This window comes from Ochotona curzoniae, unplaced genomic scaffold, assembly GCF_017591425.1.
Source record: "Ochotona curzoniae isolate NIBS_2020 unplaced genomic scaffold, NIBS_Ocur_1.0 scaffold_3208, whole genome shotgun sequence".
Taxonomy (NCBI): Eukaryota; Metazoa; Chordata; class Mammalia; order Lagomorpha; family Ochotonidae; genus Ochotona; species Ochotona curzoniae.
In genome coordinates, this window is record NW_024467106.1 from 7,859,471 (window position 1) to 7,876,052 (window position 16,582).

The window sequence follows — 16,582 nt, forward strand, 5'->3', positions numbered from 1 at the left end:
GGTCAGGAGAACCCTCAAACAGGGACCACAGAGTCTTCCCAGGGCTGTTTATTACCAGGAAAACACGCCAGATGGGGCAGCAGGTGGATGGGGACAGAGCCCTGGCTCTGCTGGTTAGTGGGAGTGGCAGCCCAGCCCCCAGCTCCAACCAGGAGGGCAGCAGGGACCGTGGAGGTGAAGGAGGGGTGCATGCAGCCTCTGTGTCCTTGCGGCTGGCTGCCAGGGGCGCCTCTCACACCCAGGGTCCGCCAGGCCCAGCTGAGGGGGGAGGGCTTGGAGCAAAGTTCCTAAAGGCTCCATCTAGAAACCTGTGAGGAAAGAACGCCTTTTGGGCTGCAAAGGGCTTGGCCCTCCCCTTCTTCGCCCTCACCTGCTGGGGAAGGGTCAGGCAGACCCTGGATGGAAAACCCAGCGTGGCCCCTTTGTGGCCTCCCTGTGCCTGGGTTTGTCCACCCTGCATGGCCGGAAGGACTGCTTGGGCATCACGAGGGCAGGGCCAGTGCCCTTGGTCCGGCCACCTGGCTACCCATGGTGGTGTGCACAGGGGTCGTCCAACCCCATGGAGGGGTGGGAGGTCAGCAGGGGGAGCTGCTCAGTTGCTACGGGCGGCCCTAGCAACGCACGCGCACCGCAGCCAGGCGCTGCAGGACGGGGTGGGGGTCGAGTGGAGGGAGGGGCGCACAGGCCGCCCCCCTTTTCCTTGCCCGGCCATACGCTCCCCAGACCAGCCTGCAGAGGGCGCCCCCGGCCCGTTTTGTAGAAGGGAAAGCAGCGCTCTGAGGGACAGCTGGCTTGGAGGTCAGCTGGGAGCCTGGGGTCGCACAGCCCTGGGCACAAATTTGTCTGTGCCTTGCCACCTTTGCCGCCTGACTATTGCTGTGCTATAACTGCCCTTCCTGTGCGATGCGGGAGCTTGACTCCTCTGAATCAGAATCTGCAGGTGCCTGGGACTTAGCCCAGAGCCTGGCTCCAGGCAGAGATCTGGGCACCTGCCTCTAGCCGCTCGCTGGTTGGTGTGAGGCTGTGCAGTGCTGCTTTAAGTTTAGGGTGGACGAACCTTGGCCTGAGAGAGGGCTGCCAGCGAGCCAGGTACAGTGGGTGGGCTGAGGGGGTTGTCCAGTGGGAAAGGGGGACCCCTTAAGATGCCAGCATTACCTGAAGCCTTGAATGCCGTTAGCTCCACAGCCTGAGGACAGAGGGGTCTGGTCAGTGTGTATGTGGGGGGGGTGGCCTTGGCCAAGCCCCTGCGGGCACACCTGTCATGGTCTCACCGGTTTCTGGGGTTCGGTGATGGAGGAGAAGGCTGTGGACATTGTGGGGCCGCGGGTCCCTGGCGGGAAGAAGAGTCTTTGAGCAGGGAGAGCTGGGTGGGATGGCCCCTCTCTGCTCCCACCCTGGTTGTGACCCTAACTGGTACAAATCCTAAGATTCCACTCAGAGGTGTGTCCCACAAGGTCCAGAGAGGGAGGCCAACTTGCCCAAGAGCACACAGGAAAAGCTGGGCATTTAGACACCAGTGCAACCCACCCATGCCCCCAGGTAGCAGGCTGACCCCTAGTAATGGCTGCAGGGGAGAAAGAGTGGGGAGGGGAGAGTCCAGGCCATGGCTAAGTCACTCCCCCAGCCCAAGGCCAAGAGGATCTGCTTGCGCCACCTGCAGAACTAGGGGACGGGAGGTCATACCTCTGAGAGCCACTTGTCTTCGAGGTGCAGTTGGGGTCAAGGGGCTGCCCTGGGCTGCCTCCCAGGGACCCGGAGGCTGCAGGCTGGGTTCCAGTCCCAGTGAGCTGTGGCAGGGCTGACAGGTGAGGGCATGGGCCCTGGTACTGCAGCCTCCCGCCATGCCCAGTGGCACCAGGGGCGCCTCGGCTGCCATTGCCTTCTCCACTGTTCTTTGCAGGGCACTCCGCACCTGGGGGGCATGGACACGTGGGCACGGGGTCTCCCCACTCCCACTGGCTTCTTGCTATGAACTGCCACCCCAGCCCAACATGCACCCCTACCCCCTCCCTGCAGCCCATGTGCCCACTCACCTCCACATTGTAAGCGGAGTAGACCAGGAAGATGTAAGGCCCCTGGGGACACAGCAGGCAGGTGGGTAGGTGCCACCACCTGGGAGTCCCCCACTGTCATGGCCTGGCCTGCTGCCTTGCCCAGAAGTATGCAGGCCAGAGACACCTACAGATGGGTGGGGACTGCAGGCATACCCTGCCATACTGGGTCTCCCTGTGGGAACAGCACCCTGGAAATCTGTCCCAGTCTCACAGCCTCTGCACCCTTCCTGAAGCCCCAAGGTCAAGTGCAGGCCTTCTGACCACGCCTCCGCTGATCAGTCCTCCCCTCTCAGGGCTTCTGGCTCCTCATGCTGGGGGGAGGGAGGGACTGCCTCCCTCCTCCCCATGTACCTGGGGACCCCATGGGTCTGGCCACTCACACGTGCCATTAGATGCAGGCCTCTGTCCTCACTGCAGCTCCACGGGGCAGGTGTACACCCTTACATGTGCATGTATGCTTGCACACGCATAGATTGTGCCCATGTGTGTAACTGTGTGTGTATGTTGGTGTGCGTGCACCTGTGTGCCTGAATCTGTGCTCCACGCATGCACGTGCTGTATGGAGGCATCTGTTTGTGCATCTGTGTGTTTATTACCCTTGCTGGTGGAGAGGGTAGGCTTGGGGGCTGCAGAGGAACAAGCCCAAGCTGCGGAAGGTGCAGCAGGTGGGATGGGGACCCCCTGAGGCCACCTGAATGACACAGGAGGCTTCAAGGAGTCAGGGAGCGGGGAGCCTCCTGGCCCCCCAGGGCTGGAAGCTGGAGCCCATGAGCCCAACGGCGGCCCTGAGGCCCACGGAGACAGCCCCTACACCCAACCTGTCCTCGCTTTGCAGCCCTTACCCTCCTCCCCACATCATTTCCTCTCAGTCACTCCCTATCACCCACACAAAGGCTTCTGTCTAAACCCTGCCCGCCCACGCCAGCGCCTGCTGCATACCCTCCACAGCTCCCAAGCACCCTGAGACAGAGTCTGAGCTGCTCAACAGCTCTGGGGTGTTGGCCTGGTCTGGCCTTCGTGCCTTCTCTTCCTCCAGCTCTCAAAGGTGGACCCAAGATGACAAATGAAGGACCCATGCACCAGCTCCTGGGTCTGGCTCCTAGCATGTCCCAGCTCTAAGCCCCTTACGCATAATCCCAATCCAACTCTGCATATTGGGTGGGAAGCTGCTCCTCTCCGTGTAGACATAGCATGGTGTCCGAGCCAGGACTGGAGAAAGAGGCCCTGTGCACAGCCAGGGAGCCACACATGGAGGACATCACAGGGGCAACAGAAAGGGCGGGAGGTATGAAGGGGGCCAGGCGAGCCGGGAGAAGTGATGGGGGTGGGGGGGAGGCAGTGAAGGCATCGCTGAAGCAACATGGGGGTCGCCACGCACAGGCGGGGCACAGGCGGGACACAGGTGGGGCACAGACCACCCACTGGGTTCCATTGCCCTAACCCAAGGGCCGGGGGCCAAGTGGGAGAAGGGGCAGGCGGGGGGTACACAAGGATTTCAGGGGGCAGAGGCAAAGAGGGTAGGGGAGGGAGGCAGAGACAGTGGTGAGGGTGGCAATGCCCCTGCTGGCAGGTCCCTGCCACCTGAGTGGGTGGGGAATATCAAGGGCCCACCCCTCACCCTGGTGGCAGGAGGGTGTGGGGAGGTGGGAAATAGGCTAGGAGTTACAGTGATGGCAATAAGATGTGGCTGCCACCCACTGTGATGACAGGAGACACCCAGGGCAGGGCCCCCAACCCTGTCCCACATGGTGCAATGCCACCTGGGTCTTAGCGAGGTGGGCTCCTTGGAACCCCCACCATCCTCCAAAGTAGGACCCTGTTGGCCCTCCCCCTCCCCCGACATGGACCCCCTTATAGTTCCTCTCCATTTCTACACCTACCTGGCAGGAGGTGACCAAGTCCCCAAGGTCAGGAATACTGCCCATGACCAACATTCAGTACCCATGTCCTCCCAGGCACATGCCCTTCAGGGTTGGCACCAGCACAGGGGACACCCTGAGACTCCCTGCCTCCCCCAAATTCCAGGGCACGTAGGGTCCTCATCCCGGCAAGCCCCACAACCCCAGAGCTACCTGGAAGGAATTGAGGCCTACGGCGGCATAGGCCCAGGCCGGGCTAAGGTGTACCAGGATGCCCACCAGCCAGGTCAGGCCCAGGACAGGCAGCAGCACCAGCACCGGCTTCACAGTGGCCCTGTGTGTGTCAGGGAGGCTGGTTGAGGGGGAGGCTGAAGCAACATGGGGGTCACCAGGCACAGGCCACCCACTGGGTTCCACTGCCCACTCCCAAGGGTTGGGGACATGAAGGAGGGGGCAGAGACACTGAGTCTTAAACCCAGCTGAGGGCTGAGGCCAGGGCAGGGGTGAAGGGCACTCCCCGAGGAGCCCTGGGCAGTTCTGGGACTTTGAGGACCTTACCAGATCTGGATCCAGATTTGTCGCGGCAGGCGGGGCTGCGGGCTCAGTGTGTGGGCACGGCGGCGGGCGCTGGACACAGTGACCACCACCACGCGTGCCAGGATGCCAGCGTTGGCCTGGAGCCCCAGGGTCAGTGGGTAAATGGGGCTGTCTCTGTTGTGCTCCTCCCCTACCCCTGGGTGCCCAGGTCACCCTGCTCACGGTCAGCACGAACAGCACAGGCCCCACGAAGGCCCAGATGGCTCTGGTGTGCACGTTGAGCCAGCAGTGGTCAGGGGCCACGTAGTCACGGGGCAACGTGGCTAGGGTAGCAGCCACAATGAGGACAGGCGCACCTGGGGGCAGAAGCAGGAGCTTCAGGCCACACTGCCAGTTGGAACCTTTTTTCCCATGACTTGGGGGGACCCCTGCCCCGGGGCTGTAGCCTGGAGGACCTGGGGCTGACATTATCAGGTGTTAGTGGGCCATCGGTGAGGAGATCAGAGAGTGAGGGTGGGCCATTGGCCTGGGGTTGGCTAGCCACAGACTATGGAGGGCAGCCATGAAGATGGGGCACTGATGGGGCACTGTGGCGACAACAGTGAGGCAGGCCTAAGTAGAGTTGGGGTGGGGCATGGGGTATTTGGTGAGGTGGTTAACAGGACGGCCATGTCCTACGTCAGCAGGTGCCTAGCTTTGAGTCTCATCTTCACTCCCAAGCCCAGCTCCCAGCTAATGCACTCAACTGGTGCTGAGACAGTCCAAAGCCAGGAGCCAGGAGGTTTTTCTGAGTCTCCCACATGGGTGCAGGGGCCCAAGGACTTGGGCCATCCTGTCCTGCTTTCCTAGGCCATTAGTAGGGTGGAACAGCTGAGATTTGAACTGGTACCCATATGGGATGCAGGCAGAGGCTTAGCTTGCTACACCATGCTGTCGGCTCCATATGTTTTTAGAATACTTGAACTACAGAAGCACGCTGATCCCAGCCTTTCCTAGTGGTTAAGAAGTGCATGCTGTCCATCACAGTACAATGCCCAGCTCTGCTTCTGACTCTGGGTTCCTGCCAGTGCACACCCTGGGTGGCGGCAAGCACAGCTCGTGTCACTGTAAACTCCAAACTCCTGGTTTTGTCCCTTTGCCTGGCCTAGGGCTGTTGTTTGGGAGAGTAAAGCAGCATGTAGGATCTCCCGCTGTCATGTGAGTGAATAAATGAATGAAGAAACGAGTGCTAGGAATTGGGGTTGGGTAGAATTGGAGGTTGACCAAACAGAACACTGAGCTCATGTCAGAGCCGGGTGGTGGCAGGGACCAGAGGCAGACAGGAAGTGGGTGGTGCTGGGAGCCAGGTGGAATGAAGGTGGCACTGGTGGCTGTGAGGCCCATGCGGGGGCAGGGCGCAGGGTCTCACCCCAGCCCATGGCGTAGCAGAACCTCATGCTGGGGCCAGGGCGCATGCTCACGGCCACCACCTTGTTCCAAAGCAGCAGACCCTCCACCAGCATCCAAGAGAAAGCCACCAAGAAGAGCAGGTGCATGGTGGCCGTGACAGCCACACACGCCACCTGTGGGAGGGCAAGGGATCCCCTGAGGTCAGCCATAGTCTTACCCAGGGGTTCCCTGCCCATGCCTGGCCAACCAAGAGGCAGGGTGAGTGAGGTCTCTGCAGTGCCCTTGAGCCCAGCACCCTCATCCAGGATCTCTTGGAGGGGCCAGAGTCACAGGCAGAGGAGAGGGGCCACACCCCAGAAAAGGAAGCAGGTGCCTTGCCATGCCAAGTCCCTGGAGCTCACACGCCCCTGGAGCCCACATGCCCCTGGAGCCCACACGCCCCTGGAGCCCACACGCCCCTGGAGCCCACCTGCCAGCTGCTTACCTTACTGGCCCTCGCCCACTCGCTGGCCATGAGAAAGCCCTCGGCCAAGGCCAGGGAGAAGGTCAGGTTCTTGTGCACCATGGTCCGCTCCGACATGGGGACTCTGGCACGTGGAGGAGCTGGTTCAGCCTGCGTTCCCCGTGACAGGCAGGCAGGTTTGCCAGGGGCGCCCCCGCAGCCCTGGGGAGGGGGGGGGCTCTCCTCACCCCGCTACCAGGAAGAGCAGGAAGGTGGTGGCAAGAGCACAGAAGGACACACCACACCCCACGAATGACAGTGTCCTCAGCAGCGATTCCTCCTCAGGGTCTCTCTGTGGGGCCAGGCGGCAGCGATGGGCACCCAGACACAACCCGGGCTCACCTCACCCAGCGCTCCAGGCCTCTGGAGGCAGGCGAGCAGGGGAGGTGACAGGACCAAGCCCCTGACCACTCTGTCCTGCCCAAGTCTGTCTCCTGCCTGTACCATCTTGCAGCCCCCTGTGTCTTGTGCCCATCATTGGGGCTGATGGCTGCGTGCCTGGGATGCCAGCCGCCCCACTCCCTTCACTCTCACCCTGCTCCGCCGACACTTACCTGCAGGTCACGCACCTGCAGCAGGACAGCGAAGTTGGTGCTGTGGTTGCAGAAGCAGGCGGTGGAGGCTGGGTACTTGGCCGTCACAGAGCAGCCCGTGGTGGCCCAGGAGCCCCCCGTGTCACTGCTGAGGGTGGTGGGGAAGGAAATGCCTTTTACAGACCCTGGGCTTGTCGCTGGCCTGCCTCTAGCTAGCCCTGCAGCCTAGCCAGCTACTGTCCCTCCTGGCCTCAGTTTTCTATCTTGTCAAACGTGCCCAATTTTCTCTGAAAGAGCAGGAGGACAGGCAGACAGTGGTGGTGGTGGGGTGGTCACCTTTAAAGGTAAGCAGCCATGGCTGGCATCATACAGGTCAGGGGGCCCGGGGTGGATCCCAAGTCTTGGCATGGCATGGCAAGTCTCCTCTGGCATTCAAACGCCCCACCTGGGGGCCTGACACATCACCATGAGTGTCACCTTCATGACAGTCATAACAGATAGCACACCACCTCCAGAGCCACATGTCAACTCCTGCGGCGGCTTGTCCCTGAGTGCCCCACTGCTGCAGTGGTCACCAGGAGCCCAAAGCGCAGGGTGTGTGTCCTTGCCCTTGGTGGAAATGGGGGAAGAGTGGATGGGGCACCCCAGCTAGAGGGCCAGGCAGGGGAAACTCACTCAGGGCTGAAGTTCCAGAAAGCACACACAGGCTCCACCAGCCTCTGCGGGGAGGTCTAGGAAGCAGACAGGGCAGGTGCGTGAGCGGGCCAGAGGAGGAGAGGTGGGAGTGGACACGGTCAAGGGGAGACCAATAGCCCAGGGCAGGGAGGGAGGGCATGTGCAAGGGGCCGGGCCCATCCTGTGCCCTGGAAGAAGGGGCAGCAGAGAACAGCCATGGGGAGGCCAGAGGAGACAGGCCAAGCTGCCTGCTGCTCCAGCACTGTGGACATGGGGAAGCCCCAGATCCCACGCAGGCCCTTCAGGGAGGGGCGGTGACCAAGACCCTGTCCTGCTCGGGGTGCTCAGCACCCAGCCCGCCCCTCCTACTGCTGGGGAAAGAGCTGGGCCACCTGCTACGCAATGGGGTAAGAAGTTGTCCAAGAATGAACACACATGTGCATGTGTACCACACACACACAGAGAGCACAGCCATACATGCACAGATACGCACACATATAACACACAACTACACAGCACACACATACCACGCCTAATGTATGTATATACATGTATGTATATTTACAGACAGGATACATGGTCATGTAATGTGTATACACACATGTAACACATATACATGGACATTGTAACTGGGATACCAACTCCCACCTCTGGCCATGCACTTTTTTTTTTAGATTTATTTATTTTTATTGGGAAGTCAAATATACAGAGAGGAGGAGAGACAGAAAGATCTTCCGTCTGCTGATTCACTCCCCAACTGGCCACAATGGTCGAAACAAAGCCAATTTGAAGCCAGGAGCCAGAAGCCTCTTCCAGGTCTCTCATGTGGATACAGGATCCCAAGGCTTTGAGCCACCCTCGACTGCTTTCCCAGGCCACACGGATGCCAGTTCAAGTCCCAGCTCCTCCACTTCTTGTCTAGCTCCCTGCTAATGTGCCTGAGAAAGCAGGAGGCTGACTCAAGTGCTTGGTCCCTGCATCCATGTGAGAGACCTAGATGAGGCTCCAGCTACTGTGGACGTTTGGGGAGTGAACCAGTGGATGGAGGATCTTTCTCTCCTCTCTCTGTAAATGTGCCTTTCAAATAAAAATAACTGCTTTTAAAAGTTAGCCCTTAAAAATATAAACAATCAGCAAACTTCTACTTGCACTTGTCAGGAGTGAAACAAAACCACTATAAATCCTACAGATGTCATGAGAATAAGGGAATAGAAGCCTTAAGCTTTAAGGGAATAGCTCTAAGTCAGGAATTTGATAACCTGGATGAAATGGACAAATTCTTCAAGAGGCATAAATCATTAAAACAGCTCAAAAAAGAGAAAAATAGCCACCAAATTACAAAAGGCAATAACCAAATAACAAAAACCTGCACACCGAGGAACTTGAACTTCACATCTCTCCACAAGCAAAGCACAGGTCCAGCCAGCAGTGCTGGGAGCAGACGCCCCAGCGGGGAACAGTATGAGAAAATTTCACAGTACTCCTGAACATACACACGAAATTAGAGAAAAACATCTGAAATTGAATCCAGCAACCCACAGGAAAGATGGTGTACCCAGCCCAAGAGGGTTCAGGAGCAGGAGCCCAAAGCAGGTTCATCCTTTCAGATCGAACGATGCAATGGATTAAAGAGAAAAACCACAGGCTCATACCGCTGTGTGAGACACACTGGGCAATAACCACTCAGAAGAGTGGGACCCAGAAGAGAAGGGTCCTCCGTCTGACAGAGGGCATGAACAAAACCCCACGGCCGATGCCACACTGCCTAGCGGCTGGCTGGTTGCTGTTCGCTGACATGGCAAAGGCGACAAGGAAGCCTGGCTGCACTGGAGATCCTAGCCAAAGCAACGAGACTGCAAAAGGGAAGCTGTCACGAATGGGAGGGGAGAAACCAGGACCGCCTCCAAGTGCACACAACCCAGGGATTTCAGAAGGGAGCTGCTGCGAGTGCCCAGTTGGGTTGGCTGCATGCCAGTACTGCGCCATTCTCTACAAGGGACAGCCTGAGGAGTATACAGATGCTGCCTGATTAAGGCATCTGGCCCAGGCAGGCATGCAACACCCTACTTCCCTCTCTATATCCCCTTGAGGACAATGACAACCATTGGTGACTTTCTTTTGGAACATTTTTAGACCTTGGTTGTCCAAGGATAAAACACGTTGAGGGTGGAGAACCAAGAAAACCAGGAAATGTGTACCAGGGTACTTTTCCCCAAAGGGGCATCAAGTACCTGGTGCTGCAGGTGAAAGGTCACGGCCGTGCTGACCTCCCCAGCAGCATCACGTATCTCAGAGGAAATGACTGCAGAGCCCACCCGGGTGCTCAGGAACCTGTAGAGAAAAGCAGAGCTTTTAAGGGCAGCTGTTGGCATGAGGAGGGGGCGGGGTTCTTCCATGACTGACTCATCTGTTCCTGACCCCAGGGAGGCATCAGTGACAGCCTCCTCCTGGCATTTGGGCATCAGTGACAGCCTTGTCCTGGCATTTGGGCTGTGTTACAGCCTTGCTTTAGGCTTGCTGGCAGCTTGGATAAGACCTGCTCCCTCAGCAAGGAAGCCAGGACCCCATGCAAGGGTATGCCATGGTCTGCCAGTCCTGGAGTGGGCACCAAGAAGGGGGTAGGGGCTGGGCTGCCCAGGGACAGGTTTGCCGCCAGAATGGAAGTCCTGGGAGTGGAGGGGGTGCTCTGGGCTTTCCCTAGGAAGGGGGTCTAGGCTCCCGACAGTCCCCTAGGAGTCCACCCACCTCTGCACCCTGTTCGCCTGCTCCGAGTTGGCAGGGGCCAGGGGCTCTGGGCCAGACTCTCTGAGGGTGAGCTGGAAGACGCTTGAGGAGAACCAGCTGTGGATCACAGTGACCCCGGAGAGGCCTGCATGGAAGGCAGGGGGACCCCAGTCCCCACCTGAGGCCTGAGGCTCCTGGGGTTGTGCTCTTCCATGTCAGAGGCAGGGAAACAAGCTTAGAGGGTAAATGACTTCCCTGGGAACTGTTTTCTCTGCTCCTGACCCTAGCCCAAATCCGTTGCTCAGATTCAAGGCCAGGGCCTGCCTCCCCCACCCCCTGACTTCTGAGCGACAAACATGTGGGTCTGGTGAACACTGGGGCGGGCAAGGGGTGGGCACTGCTTCTCTCCCCAAGACAAGCACTAGTTTGCCCACCTTACAAATGTGGAAACTGAGGTCTGCCACTGGCCATTGTCAGAGCTGAGGGGAGACCCAGACCTCAACAGACCCCCCAGCCATGCCCTCAGTCTACCCACCTTCCTCGAGGAGCTGCCTCACTTCACCCACTGGGATGCAAATGTGTCCTGGGCCCTCGGGGTGCCCCCTGGGCACCGTGAAGATGTAGTCCCTGGCACTGGCCGCCCCCAGCTGCAGGTGCCGTACCTCCAGGCCTGAGATGAAAGGTGAGGGATGGGTGGCTGTACGTCCAGAGAGAGGCCTTGCTGTCCAGTGGTCCAGGGAACAGGGTCTGCTCCCACCTGCCCTGCTACAGGCCTAGAGGACTGCCACTCCTGCACAGGCAGCTTCAGTCACACGCCCAAGCTGAGCAATCTGAATTCTCCAAGCTGCCCACCCCTCACCCTGGGCTTGGGGGGAAAGAGTGTCACTGAGAAGGGGAGTGGTCACCAGAAGCCAGGGGACACCCAGGGGACACGAGTGTGGCTGCTGTCTGCTCAGCCTGCAGCCACTGAGTCTGACCCTGGGTTGGGCTCTGAGAGGCAAAGAATGGCCCCAAGGACCCTGGTCCTCAGGGGGCATCGAGTGGAAGACCACTCCTTATGAAATGACTACAAATACAGTGAGAATGAGACAGAATTTAAGAAGCTGTGAGGACCCGGGGAGACAGAGGGGGAGTTAAAGCTGGGAGGTCTTTCCGGAGGAGGTGATGCTCACGTAGGGTCCTGCGGGATCAGTAGGAGTTTGCTAGGAGATGGTGGGACCCAGGGCCCTCTGGAGGAGGGCACAGAATGGCAAAGGCAGGGACAGGGCGGAGGGTGTGTGGCAGGGGCAGGCTCACCAGCATGGCGGTGCCGGATGCGTAGCCAGGGCTGCTCAGGGGTCAGCAAAGAGCTCAGCTGGGGCGCCATGTGCTGCACACTTGCCACCAGGGCCATGGGACTGCCCACCACCTGGGAGGAGGCTGCCTTTTAGCTCCCTCACCACCCTAATGCTGTCACCCTAATCAATACCAGCACGACCCAGGAGACAGCCCTGCCTGTTCCCCAAGTCCCAGGGGATCCTGGGCTGGCACCATCACCCCATCAAGAAGCCACAGGCTTCCAGCACCCTGTGCCCGCTGGCTCCTGTGCCAGCCACCGCCACTGCGGAGCACTGGGCCAGGTCACCTGCTTCTTCAGTCGGCCTCAGGGCTAGACCTGCAGAAGGCACTCAACTGCTGGGGGCTGGCGGTGGGGGGGGGGGGAATGTACAGGACACCATGCCCCCCCAGCTCCTTGTCGCTGCCTTAGTGTGACAGTCGCCACTCTCCAGGGAAGAAGCCTGAGGAGTCAGAGCCCTGAGTGTCCCAGGCTGCTACACGTGGGCTTACATACTTCCCAGGATGGGGAGCTCACCACCTGTGCAGACACGCCCTGCAGAGGACCAGCCTCCAGGGCTGTGCTGTCTGCCCTCTACACCCCGGTCTTCAGCTGCCTTCCCAGGCCTGCCCCTTCAGCCCAGAGATACTCAGCAATATCCCTGACCATTGCTCCCACCCTGTCTCCCTGCTCCGGGCTGACCCTCCCAGCCTGACAGACACCTCCACTGGGCTGGAGGCTGAACTTGAGCAGAGTCTGAAAGCAGTGGGAGTAAATGTGTGAGGTGGTGGTGGTGGCCTTCCGGGTTAGTGGCTCTTAACCAATTAGCTGTTCTTGTGCAGCTCCAATAATAGACCAGAGAAGTGGAGAGACAGAGCCCAGGCCCCCACGCAGCCTGCCCAGCCAGCCTCACCTCGCTAATGGACAGCCACGCACTGGCCTGGCGCTCCTCCAGGACTCGGCTGGCCACAGCCACCATGCCATGGCCCAGCTGCTCCCAGGGCTCCTGCGTGGGCTCCGACACGCCGGCCCCAAGGGCTGCCATGGCCCTCAGGAACTGCACAATGGCTAGCAGCGCAGCTGGCCCCAGTGGAGCTGCCTCCTCTGCCAGGACTCCCTCCAGGATGCCCAGGAAGTTGGAGACCTCGACCAGGGACAGGGCCTCGTGGGTCCCAGAGAGGGGGTCTGGGAGGAGCTGTGGGCACAGGAGCCAAGGGCTGCCACTGCTGTGGCCACGAAGGGATTCCCTCAGGGGGCCACATGAGGACTCTGCCTTGGGGACACCCATCCAAAGTAGGCACAAGCTCCAGTTCTCAAGGACTCCAAAGCAAGGGGCAGGTGCAGACATGCCAGGTGAGGGAACCGAGGGGCCCCGGCTGGACGGAAGGAGAGGGGGACCTACCACAGTGGCATTGGCCAAGACGTTGACACGGCTGATAAAGTCCTGGCCGGGCCACGACCGGGTGGCCTGCAGCTGCCGGTGGGGCTCTAAAGGACAGGACACCTAGCTGGCCCGACGGGGCCCGCAAGCTCCACTCACCATGTGCCAGCCAAGGGTGCGAGGGCATGAGAGCATGACCCTTCCACATCAGTGTTCCAGGTGGGGAAACTGAGGCTTGGCAATCCACGGTCCACAGCTGGGATTCTCCTGCACTGCCCCCACCCCCATCCCTTGGTCCCACTGCAGTATGACCCAGAATCTATGGAAATCCTGAAGCTTGGAGAATATTCGGAATTCCCAGATATGTCAACCACTGAGTCCCGGCCCAGAGCACACGGGCTTACAGGAAGGGCCCAACCCCAGGCATACCTGCCCCATAGCAGCAGAGGAAGGGCAGCGGATGTAGGCACAGCTCCCAGTGCTCGGTGAGCGTTTTGGGGTCCCACGTGGGGCACTCCTCTGAGGCTCCTGATCAAGGTTAGGGAGGTGTCAGGGGCACTCCCTGCCTCCCTCCTGGACCCATGAATTACCAGTGTGATGGCAAATCGGATGCAGCCGGCCGACCCAACACGCGCAGGCTGCGGGGGTTAGTGGGTTCCATCAGATGCAAAGTGTTGGGGACCCAAGGGTGGGGAGCCTGACCGTACCGGGACACAGCAAGTGCACCGGCACCAAAGGCAGCAGCGAGGGTGTGACGTCCAGCGCGGCAGGGTCCCAGCGGAAAAGCAGGCCACCGGGTGGCAGCGCGCAGGCCCGCACCCGGAGCAGCTGTGTGGGGCCCAGTGCCCGGGTCCACAGGTGGAAGTCCGTGAGGTTGCCGCTGAATGCATCCTGCGCCGAGAAGCCGCCGCCCAGCGAGTCCTGATCCTGGCCCAGCACTAGGACGCCGCCGGACGGCACTGGGCGGCCCGCTGCCAGCCCCCGCGCCCCGGCGCGCAGCCTCCCGTCTGCGAACAGCGTCCAGCGCCCACCGCGCTGCTCCCACGTGGCGCACACGTGGTGCCAGCGGCCGTCGGCGCTGGAGATGGCGCGGAAGGGCGCGTGATGGCCGCGCACAACCAGCGCGGCGCGGACGGCCCCGCCGGGCTCCGCCACGACTCGCACCTGCAGCGCGTTGGGCAGCGCGGGCGTGGCGATGGAGAAGAGCGCGGCGGCGGCCGGAGAGGTCGCGTCCCACTGCACGTGCGCGCACGCGGTCAGCGCCGACAGCGCGGGCAGCCGCAGCCTCAGCCGTGCCGCGCGCTCCGCCGAGCGCTCCCGAAAGGCCAGCGCCGCAGCCAGGAGCACGCCTGCGGGGCAAAGGGGAGGACCCGGGGCCGGGCCTCAGCGGCCCACTCCATCCTCTTCCTCTATTTGTGTGCAGCTGAGGGGTCCAGCTCCATGGCGCCGCCCCAGGGAGTTAGCCCTGCCCACCCATCCACGGCAGGTGCCGCAGCTGGAAATGTGGTGAGGTGTGAGTCTGGGCTCCCACCTCGGGCGGCCACGACACCCCGGTCCCCACACTCACGCCTCAGTGGCGGTCTCTGCTGAGAAGCCTGTCTTTGGGCCGCCCAGAGCGGGTCGCGCAGCCACGGGGCAAGAATTCCTTCCGGGGCTCCCAGGAGCAGGTGGCCGAAGCGCTGTTCACAGGCCTGCTGGGCCTGCCACCAGCTCAGCCGCTGCCCTGGGTACCTGCACACGTGCTTTGCCGTCTCTACCACCTCTCCCGGGGCCATCGAGGCTGGGGAGAGAGAGGAGAGGAGAGGGCAGAGGCAGAGCGTTCCGTGGGATCAGAGCTCTCTAGGGGTGGTCAGGACCAAGATCACCCAGGGAGGAGTCATTTAGGCTGGAGGGGCACTGGACCCCTGGCCATGCTCCATGGCTTGGTGAGCCCTTCCCCCAGCTGAATGTTGGGCGGACGCGGCCTAGAGCCTGGTATGGGGAGAGGGGCCTGAATTGGATGTGGCGTATCTTCCTGTCGCTTAGCAGTCTAGTCCAGGAGCCACCTGGACCACAGGCTGGCTGAGCTGGGACAGAGGGTAGCCTCTCTCCCTGGAGGTGGCCATTCGTACCAACCTGTGACTCCAGGGTTCCTTGGTCGAGCCGGGGAGCTGGAGGGGGTCCCAGAGAGACTTCTGACCTGAGAGAGAAAGTGGGGAGTTGAGAGAGTGGGGTGGGAGGCTGAAACAAGTGCCCCCTCCCCACGCGGGGGGCGGGCCAGGGTGAAGAACAGGAGAGCCGCACTGTGGGTGCAACAGGTGCAGCACCCAATGGGGCCTGATGTTTCATTTCTGAACCAAGGCCATCTGGTGCAGGCTTGCACAGGCTGCACCCTGAGGGGGTGGGCTCCAGGGAGCTGCATGGAACCCTAGTCATGGGGGCCCCTCCTTCCTCCCGCAGCACCTCTCCCAGAAGCTGAGGTACCCGGAAGTAGAGGAGGAACCAGAAGCAGGGAGCCATCTGGACGCGCTGGGGCAGGTTAGGGCCGGCAGGCCTGGTCACTGCAGACTGAGGAAGGGGGGATGACATCAGCTTAGTGTCCTGCCTTGCTGTTCACAGGCTCACGGCGCTGTTTGGTTCCAGCCCTCAGTGGGCTAGGAGCCCAGGCAGGGGTGGCCCACCCACAGGGGGTGACCTTTCCTAACACAAAGGGATGCCGCTTAGGTCCGCAGCTGGGCAACGCCTCTGCAGGGGGTGCCTGGGACAGGAGGGGGTGCAGCCGCAGTCCCCTGCCAGTGAGAGAGCCCAGCGAAGAGGCACAGCTCAGGGTGTCCGGGTCTCTGTGTGCTTTTGGGGTTCTCAGCTTGGCATTCAAAGTCCTGCTTCATCTGTCCCCACACTCCCCGCTCCCCAAGCTGCACCCCCTACACCCCGCCTCACTTCCAAGGCAGCAGTCCCCAGGGGGTGGGGGAAGGGTGGACCCCAGTGGGTCTCAGCAAACTCCAAGTCCCACCTCCCAGCCTCCTGCCAGCCTGACACCATCACGTAGATCCTGTGCTTCTTTCCTTCTTGCAGTTAAAGCAGGAAAACCAAATGCCCCACTTTCAAACCAAATATGGATGGAGAACTTAGGGAGTCTGGTGGAGGACTGAAGTGGGCCTACAGGTGGGCTTGCAATAGGAGATCAGCAAAGGCTCACTTCCTCACCCCTTGTTCACAGGGTGCTCCCTTTGTGCCCTCAAACCCCCTGGCACCTGCCCAACTGTGCAGTGATTCCTTCTAGAGAGGGATGTCATTTGGTCCCCACCGTGCATCCCAAGAGGCCATCCCCTCCGCATGCTTGTCCCTCATCCCCGATACTCACCTGCTTCTCCTGGTGCCGGGGGCTGGTTCTGGTGAGGTGGCTGAGGCAATGGCACTGTCCACTGTGTAGCCAGACCAGATCCAGGGGCAGGCGGGGCCAGGGGCGGTGCCTGGAAACCCTGCCCCTCATCCCCAGCGCTCCTGGGCCAGCTCCAGGTCAGCCTCCATGGGATGGCAGGGAGGGCACATTGTCCCACCCGCACTGCCAAGCAGCAGATGAAGTTGCCCAGGGTAGAAGGGGCCAGCTTACTTCAGAGGCTGGGGTGTCCAG

The 16,582-nt window shown here is 60.9% G+C and overlaps 1 protein-coding gene across 1 annotated transcript; it reads right to left on the bottom strand.

Annotated features, from left to right (window-relative positions):
- Window positions 1–1,042: 1,042 nt before the first annotated feature.
- Window positions 1,043–14,744, bottom strand: ADGRD2 (adhesion G protein-coupled receptor D2). Its single transcript, XM_040962773.1, is given in 21 exon segments — window positions 1,043–1,186; window positions 1,272–1,330; window positions 1,828–1,912; window positions 2,034–2,075; window positions 4,127–4,329; window positions 4,467–4,587; window positions 4,673–4,806; window positions 5,859–6,012; window positions 6,324–6,426; window positions 6,530–6,633; window positions 6,896–7,011; window positions 7,557–7,605; window positions 9,781–9,880; window positions 10,295–10,418; window positions 10,809–10,943; window positions 11,570–11,681; window positions 12,502–12,783; window positions 12,991–13,076; window positions 13,399–13,497; window positions 13,677–14,318; window positions 14,501–14,744. Coding segments are annotated over 21 exon segments (3,138 nt in total).
- Between the last annotated feature and the right edge of the window lie 1,838 nt (window positions 14,745–16,582).